General features: G+C 45.7%; 1 protein-coding gene across 7 annotated transcripts in view; it reads left to right on the forward strand.

The window, feature by feature from the left end:
• The window catches only part of LOC113933380 (T-lymphocyte surface antigen Ly-9), a 28,699-nt gene extending 19,982 nt beyond the window's left edge, over positions 1-8,717 (forward strand). For 4 of the 7 annotated variants that reach the window (XM_027613404.2, XM_027613403.2, XM_027613400.2 and 1 more), the window contains 5 exons: positions 66-167; positions 1,202-1,255; positions 4,318-4,598; positions 4,968-5,039; positions 8,181-8,717. In XM_027613404.2, coding sequence (XP_027469205.2) covers positions 66-167; positions 1,202-1,255; positions 4,318-4,598; positions 4,968-5,039; positions 8,181-8,249 — 578 coding nt within the window. In that variant the 3' untranslated portion in view covers positions 8,250-8,717. Of the gene's footprint in view, positions 1-65; positions 168-1,201; positions 1,259-2,912; positions 4,599-4,967; positions 5,040-8,180 lie in introns of those variants that run through there. The other 3 variants (XM_027613406.2, XM_027613401.2, XM_027613405.2) reach the window with 3 other exon arrangements.
• The last annotated feature ends 284 nt before the right edge of the window (positions 8,718-9,001 follow it).

Below are 9,001 nucleotides of genomic sequence, written 5' to 3' on the forward strand. Positions count from 1 at the left end.
GTCCATTGTTTGTTCCAATCTCCTTGTCATTATTTATATTAATATCATTCATTTCTTCTTCAAAGGCCCCGAGGGAAACACAGAGCTTTACATTGGGCTCTCCTTGATGGCCTCCATCCTGTGCTTTGGGATCTTCATCTGGTGCATTTGGAAGCGAAAAAGACCGTGTGGGTTTCTGAGATCATTGGCACCTGCCAGCACTAGACCATATCCCTGGGACCTCTGGAGGCTTGTCTGCCCTCTCATGATCCCCTCCTACCCCCACTCTCCCAAAACTTCATTTCTTCTCAGAGTGATGGGGGGAAGGGCTGTTCGTTGGGACTCTAAATTTAGTTACGAATCCTTGAAACCTGACTCAAACTACCTTTAAAGGGGGGGGGAGGGTGCAGGAAGTGTGATTTATTATTTTGAGACTCACATAATCAATCTGTGGGGAAGACAGGAAAGGAGCTGGCCTTAGGGACAAATGTTACCAGAGTCTCAAAAATCACCAGAGCCCTCCATCTCTCACCTTTACTTTTCTCTTTGAGCTGTGGGGCTGGGGTGGGGGTGGGGTGTGCCACAACTCGGCAATTGGTAGCTCCAGACTCACACCTACTAAGATATGCCACCAGGAAGAGAAAAAAGATGTTTCCCTCCAACTCTAGCTCGAAAGATTTTCAATAAGAAATTGAATCGCCATATTTCAATTTCAATTTTAACTTTTTAAAAGTCAAATAAAATAAGCAATTTAGTTCTTCAGTCATACTGGCCACATTCCAAGCGCAGCCTTGGGTCATGTGACCATTGCTTGGCCCAATCCCTGTGGCCAGTGGGATTAGCTATTATGCTTGGCAGCTCCCTCAGAATTTCATATTGCAGGGGAAATGGAATAGTTCCCAGAAAGGGCATATTGGTTAGAACACGTAGGATCCCTAGAACAATTCCTGCAAGACAGCAAATCAATCTGATGATTGGCTACCACACAGGGGACAGAGGGATGGCCGGAGGCTCCAGGGCTCTCTCCTCATTTGAAGATGACCTTAGGACTCTGGTCACCCCATCCTGTGGGTTCGTAGTCATATCAGGGTTCACCTCCTCCCTAAAGCCTTTTTCTTGTCTTTGTCCCCGGAAATCTCCCCCTGTCTCCTTTGACACTCAGAATCAGATGCCTCTGTCCTCACAGACCTATTGATAAACCTTCTCTACCTTGGTTTGTCAGGTTCAGACCCAGCCTCCAACTCCAGCCACGCTGAAAGCCCAACAGACACACCAGGTAATATCACCAATGACACGGGCTGTGGGGTCCCTGGGTCAGATGGAAGCTCCAAAGCCTGGCTATTTGGTGTGATCTGCCAACCTGCAACATGAGCACCACCCAGGAGCTTGTTAGAAATGCAAATCTTGGGCACCACCCCAGATACTAAGCTCTAACCTGCATCCTGAGCTTGTTAAAGTTGGAAAATTGATGTGGTTTGGAGAAGGAAGGTGGTTTGGGGAACAGAAACCACAACCAGGACGGACTCAGGAAAGATGGTAACCAGAGCTAGGGGAGGCAGCCCGGCCTCTGGGGTCTCTAAGGTTCCTTGGGCATTATCATCACTTAAATGTGGCCTCCGGTGAGGATTGAGTTATTTTCCTCATTCCAAGAATGGAGGAACAAAGGCCAGATAGAATGATCGAAACTGTGGTAGGAGCAAAACTAAAACCTAATTAAAATTAAAACCCATGAGACTGTCTAGGACACCTATTACCCAAGAACATCACTGAGGCAGTGGTTTTCCAACTTTTAAAAAAGCTAAGGAATAATAATTTAAAAAAAAAAAAAGCGCTAAGGAATGCTTTCTTCAAACAAAATACTGTGCAACACCCCAATAGCACAAAGTGTGCAAAAGTGGAACTGTCCTGATGGGTGTTGGAGCGGAGAGCTGAGATGCCTGCATCTTACCACCCCCCCTTTCCCATCGCTCAGTCCTCAATTACCACCCTGAACTCTACGCTCTGGAGTTCTAAAGAATTCCCAAACTCCACACACTGGGACAACCCTGCTATAAAAAAACCCAGGTAACCTCTCATGGAGGATATCCCCCAAAGAGATGGAACAGAAGGAGTGATGAGTGGGATGGGTGGGATGCCAGCGGCTCAAGTAATCCAACAGTGCAGACCTTTTGGATGGGAAAATGTAATCAAGAGAAAGGCACCAAGAAGTGGGAATGAGGCTAAGTGTGGAGCTTCCCACAAGCTCCCTCCTCACAGCGGGGGGGCAGACCCTGGTCTCCCCCAGCCTGTGCCCTTGTTCCTTGGTGCTCTGGGCACAGGAGTAAGGAAGTGGGGACACCACTGTCACCCCTGCTCTTCCTCCCTCCCCAGCACCTTTCCTCAGCTCCCAAGATCTGCCTCTTTAACCTCCCCAGCATCTCTCCAAAGTCTCCTCTTCTCTAGATCACTGCCGAGGTTCGAGGTTCGTCATGTCACAATTCTTTTGTTTATTGAATAGGGTTTTTATATTGAAAAGTCATATATTCACATGATATATAGTTTAATCTCCTTCCCAATCCCAATCTCCTGGTCTGTTCCCCCAAAAAGGCTTCATAATTAAGATGCATTTCAAAATCCTTTAGGGGTCTTTAATGCATTTATGGGTATTAAATATATTTGAGCATGTGTGTGTGTTTGTGTGTGTGTGTGTGTAGGTACCTTTCTTTTAATTACACATATGGGAGCAATCTATAGCATTTTCTTGAACCTTGCTTTTTTTAACTTAAGAGAATATCCTAGTAATATTAACATATGTAAGACTGACTCCCATTTATTCCATCCTACAGATGTGCCTTAATTTATTTAACTAGTCCTCATTAACAGACATTCCCATTCCTTGTTAATTCTTCCCCCAAATAGTATACTGGTTTCCTAACTGGCCATTCCTTCCCCAGGGTTTCTCTCTTCTATCCCTTCTGCTCATCACTTTGCCAAGTCAACACTGACTGCTCTAAAACCATCAATGGCTCCTCATGGCCTTTGTCTGTTACTCAAAAGGCAATAAAACCTAGGGCCCAAGTGTATGTGTTCTGAGGTCAGATAGTCCTATATTTGAATCTCAATTCTGCTCATTAGTGATCTTGGGCAATTCAATCTCTATGCATCAGTTTCCTTACCTTGCAAAATAAGTGTGCCCAATTCTTAGAGTTGCTGTGAGTACTGAGTGGGTCAGTGCCAACAGTGTGCACTCAATAGGTGGTGATTAGTGTTATATTCTCATTCAGTATTTAACCAGACCGCCCTTTACCTACTTTTTCCCTATGCAAATCCCATAGGGAGCAGTTTTGAGTACTAGTTAAGAACATCAGGGAGTAGGTTTCCAGCATTCAGATCCTGACCTTACCACTTACTCAGGCAAATATTTAACCCTTTTGTGCTCCAGTTTCCTCATCTGCAAAAAATACATGTATATAGTTTTTGTTTTATGTGGTTTCATGCAGATTGAATAAGTTTATTAGTGAAAAGTGTTTAGACTGGTGTCTGATACATACTAGGCACTTGGCAAGTGTGAGCCATTATTATTCTACACACAGAATGGGCTGCTTCCTCTGTCCCCAAAGGCAGCTAGACATGCACCCAGTGTGCCAACCAATTGTTCAATACAGACACCCATTCTGATTGTCCTACACCCAGTCCATTGCATCTGCTAAATATTTTGAATACCATCTTTTCCCAAAAGAAATGGTTTCACACCTTTCCTTAATCATGCTGCTTCTTCAACCAACAATAGCCTGTCACTCATCAGAATCAAGGCCCCTCCATCAAGGCCCACCTCAATCCCACCACTTTCATGAGCTCTTCTCTGCTTCCTAACCAGAGACCATGGCCTCACATTTTCCTCACACTTTTCATGTCACCTTTGCCAGAGCTGGGCTTGTCTTTGTTGATTTCTGTATGGATCTGACCCCCCGCTAGACAGCGTCCTCCTTCAAGAGCAGGTCTAATGACCTTCAGAGTACACATCATGGCACTTAGGATGGCTTAGCCAACAGAGCCAGTTTGGCTCACTGAGTGTTGCTAAGGCCATCTCATGTCACACTCCATGAATGTTTACCAAATGGAAATGAGTGAATGCTTGAAAGGAAGGAGGAAGGGAGAGTGGAATAGAGTCCCCTGTGGGGAGACCAGAAAACAACCTCTCCTCCAGTTCCTTGGGCCTCACCTGGAGTAGAAGTCGGAGCAGGTTGGATCCTTGCACAAAACAAGAAAAAGGTGGGGACTGGGACTCTTTTTACCAAGCCTACACAATGTGTTCAAAACTCACTGCTGGCCACACACTGTGCGATATGCTCTCCCAAGGGTGTCAGAAGCTGGACACTTTCCTTAAGACTGCCAAGCAAGAGCATAGCTCCACCTCCGACAGAAGTTCTGACTGCAGTGAAACAATGAAGAAGCACCCGGAGAGGACTGGCATAGCCAAGGCTAGAAGACACGAGGAGTATGACTCGCTCACTCAGGAAAGCACTGGATCTGACTCATCATCTGAGGGGCAAGCAGAGTATGATCTCGTCACTCCGGAAAGCATGGTGCCTGCGTCTGTGGACAACACGGGGTATATGCAAGTGTTCCTCAACTTGCAGGTGAGCTCTTTGGATCAATACACCTTCCTCCTCCACTTCTAGGCCCATCCAATATCCTGGATGACTAGTCCCTCCAAACTGGGGCCAGAACCAGCAGCACATGGGCAGATAATTGTGGCTCTATCCATGTTTACCAAACCTTGGGGTCCCTTGGAATGAAGGAGCTCATCCTCAGCTCCCAAGCGTGGGCCATTGATAAGGGAGGTGTGAGCAACCAGAAGCATGGTCCCCACTGCACTAAGGTAGCCACCACCCTCTGTGTGAAACCTAAACCTGGGTGGGGTGTCCCTTCTCCTTACGGGCTGAACATGAAACTCTGGAAAGCTCTCATCTGGTGATTATGGATAGTCTGATGTTGGTCTGTTACAGGGAAAGACCCCAGTTCCTGAGCAAAAAGAGAGTTCAGCCACAATCTACAGCTGTATACAGACATCTCAGAAGGTGAGAACAATTTTCTCTGTATCCCAAGGCTCCTAAAGCAAAGAACTATTGCACAGACCATTTTAACTGAAAGTCTTAGATCCCCAAGCAAAGGAGCTTAGGTTCTCTCCACTATGCATCCCCCTGACACACTCCATGGTCAACAGAGATGCTTAAACAAGTATTTCTGATTCACATTTGTTTGGCCAAAGGCTGAACATTTCTAATTGGTTTAATAATGTTTTATACTGATTATTAACACTGACCAGAATGAGAAGCTGTAAACACAAATACTGTATGATCTATATATATTTCTAAATCTACTTCTAACCCTAATCTTAATCCACCACAATGGCAATTTCCCAAATCAATTGGAAATTAGCTAATAGTCCAATGTCAAGATTTTTTGGGAAATGTGCTATTAACTACAACATATTGGTTTTATTGTAATGTTAAAAGATCCCTTAATGGTAGAATTTACCATTAAATAATAATAACTGACTTTCACATCAAGTTCATAAAACGTTGACAAACATATCTCATGTGATCCCTAGAACACCTCTACAAATGTATTGTCATTCACATTTTCTAGCAAAAGAAGCTGAGATTCGCAGAAGCTAATTTTGCCTAACACAGACAGTAGGTGGATTTCAGGATTAAAAACCAGAAAGAGGGGTGCCTGGGTGGCTCAGTCGGTCAAGCGTCTGCCTTTGGCTCAGGTCATGATCCTAGGATCCTTGGATCCAGCCCCGCATCAGGCTCCCTGCTCAGCTGGGAGCCTGTTTCTCCCTCTCTCTCTGTCCCTCCCTCTACTTGTGTTCTCTCTCTCTCTCCCTGTCTGTCAAATAAATAAATAAAATCTTTAAAAAATATAAAAATACGGGGCACCTGGGTGGCTCAGTTGGTTAAGCATCTGCCTTTGGCTCAGATCATGATCTCAGAGTCCTGGGATTGAGCTCCCCCGCCCCCGTCAGGATCCCTGCTCAGTGAGGAATCTTCTCCCTTCCCTTCTCCCTCTGCCCCTCCTGACCCAGCTCATGCTCTCCCTCTCTCAAGTAAATAAAATCTTTAAATATATGTGTGTGTGTGTGTGTGTGTGTGTGTGTGTGTGTGTGTGTGTGTGTAAAAGAAGAACCACAGGGGCGCCTGGGTGGCTCAGTCGTCAAGCGTCTGCCTTCGGCTCAGGTCATGATCCCAGGGTCCTGGGATCGAGCCCCGCATCGGGCTCCCTGCTCCGCGGGGAGCCTGCTTCTCCCTCTCCCATTCCCCCTGCTTGTCTTCCCTCTCTCGCTGTCTCTCTCTCTGTCAAATAAATAAATAAAATCTTTAAAAAAGTAAAATAAAATAAAATAAGAACCACAAAGAGTTTTAAAATAATCCTGAATAATCTTAACCAATTAACCTTGACCTGATTCTAGCTGCCGGCTCTGCTTTTACTTCCCTGAAAACATTGGGTCCATATATACTTTTGTTTTCAAATCTCTCCCAGAATTCCCTCCCTGTTTTTCCTCCTTGTTTTAACATGCTCAAACAAAATATTTTCAAAGATTTATTTACTTATTTTAGGGAGGGAGGGGCAGAGGGAGAGAGACAATCTTAAGCAGACTCCCTGCTGAGCGCCGAGCCAGACACAGAGCTCCGTCTCACCACCCTGAGATCATGACCAGAGCCGAAATCAAGAGTCAGATGCTTAACCGACTGAGCCACCCATGCACCCCCAAACAAGATTTTAAAAAAGAAAAACTCTCAAAGTTTTTCAGTTATACTACTTCTCTGTGACTGATGAATCAATCAATAGATATTTATTGAACATCTTTTGTTTGCCTAGAACTAGAGTGAATGCTGTGGGGATTTAGAATGTCTAAGGCACTATCCTTAACCTTGAAGACTGTTGTCTTACCTGGCTTTCAGTGGAGGAGGAGTGGAGCCAATTCAATCACCTAGAAGGGAAATGAAAACGCTCTACATACTACTTGTTAGGTGTGCAGTTCCCAAGGCTTTTCCAGATATTGGAAGTGGGAGATACCACTGCACTGAGGTAGACAGGAAAAGCTTCATGAAAAAAATAATTTGGATTGCACCTTAAAAGATGGATAGAATTTGCTCAGTAAGTGTTTGTGCAGATATGCAGCCATCAACCGTCATCTACCTCATGTCCTGTCTTGTGAAATGTCGCCTATGCTGAGCCAATAAGGTACTTCACCTGTGGCCTTGAGACCTCATCTGTACTTTTCACTATATTCCCAAAGCTGCTTTCTACTCTGACCTAGCCCTTTGTGTTTGGGCCAATACTGGTCAATCTTAAAGTCATGGACATCAGTCCCTACTCTGAGTTTCAGAATGGCCTTGAGTCACCTCTGGTCTGGTCAGTCCTGCATGACTCCCATACCACCCCAGGGACTCCAGATCCCTGCAACCACCCTCACTCACAGTCTAAGTGGAAATGAATGCGTTTCTTTGGCCAAGGTCTTGACAGAATTTATCCCTTGCCTTCAGAATTTTTAGGACCACGAATCTTGATTCTGGGTCCCCTGAGGCTATCATTGCCCACTTGGTCAGGAAATTCTCAAACGTACGTTAGCCATTATTTTCTGACATGTGTTTCTGCATGATATCTCAAAGGTTTATACTGTTCCTGAGCTATTACTGACACCCTGCCTCCCCTCCTGTCTGCATCAGCTCACATCTCACCTGCTCCTCAGGGCCTTCGGTGAAGAAGGAGTCCTCAGAACCCTGGGAACATGAAGGCCTACGAGTCTGGACCATTACTTTGATGCATAATCTCTACCACCTGGAATATCTTTCTACAGATATTTGTCTTGCTTCTCCAGCCAGGGCAGAGACTGAGCTCATTAGACAGTAGCTTCTTGAGAGCAAGGCCTTTTATTGCCATTTTTGTATTCCCTCAACCTGCTGCACTAAATTGCCCTCTATCTCCCTCACAGAGAGCCTAGCCAACTTCCCAGCAGGAGGTTCTGCATAAATGCCTGCCATCAGCTTGATGGATTGTTCCATCCCTAAGCCAGTCCATATGACCTGACCCCTACAGGATGGACCAGTCTTAGCCTGGCCTGACCTCCCTCTCTCACCATCACAGGGCCAAGGAAACCAAGGCCTCCCAGGCTTTATTAACCATATGCTTGTGTGTCTTTTGGCTCACAGGTGATGCCACCACCACAACAGAATGATCTCGAGTCTCCTGAAAGCCCTACCTATGAAAATTTCACCTGAAGAGAAAAGCAGCTGCTGCCTCTCTCCCTGTAGTTGGAGAGTCTGCTGGACGGTGTAGGGCCTGCGCTCTTACAGACAGAAGCACTTCAGAATTGTCTTCAGTGTCTCAAAGATGTGTGGGTTTCACCCTCCCACTTCCTTCCACCCCTGTGAATTCCCAAGCCCATTAATAGATCAGACACAAGCTCTTTCTTGGAGTCCCCAGCCTTCAAGGTGTCCCTGCTCTGTCCGTCTCCTTGTGTGCTCATACAGTTTCCCCTCTCAGCTCAGATGCACCACCTCAGAGCTCGGCCAAGACTGGTCCAGTGTTGTTGAAAGGACCCTGGACCTTCACACCATCTTCTAAAGAGCTGCTAAAATGAATCCAGTGGATATTCTCACACATGGATGCAAAGATCTACGTAAATTGTGTCCATGTAGTATCTTTTTAAATAAAAGGACAGAAATAACCTAAATGTCCATTTAGTAGGAATGTGGTTAAATGTGTGCTAGTGTACCCATGTGTTACATGGTAAGCCCTGCCACTTTTGTAAAGAAAGGAAAGACTAGGGGCAACTGGGTGGCTCAGAGGTTAAGTGTCTCCCTTTGGCTTGGGGGGTGATCCCAGGGGTCTACTTCTCCCTCTCCCTCTGCCATTCCCCCTGCTTGTGCTCTCTCTCTCTCTCTGTCAAATAAACAAATTAAATCTGAAGGAAGGATAGGAGGGAGCGAGGGAGGGAAGGAGGGAGGGAGGGAGGAAGGAAGGAAGGGAG

This window comes from Zalophus californianus, chromosome 10 (assembly GCF_009762305.2).
Source record: "Zalophus californianus isolate mZalCal1 chromosome 10, mZalCal1.pri.v2, whole genome shotgun sequence".
Taxonomy (NCBI): domain Eukaryota; kingdom Metazoa; phylum Chordata; class Mammalia; order Carnivora; family Otariidae; genus Zalophus; species Zalophus californianus.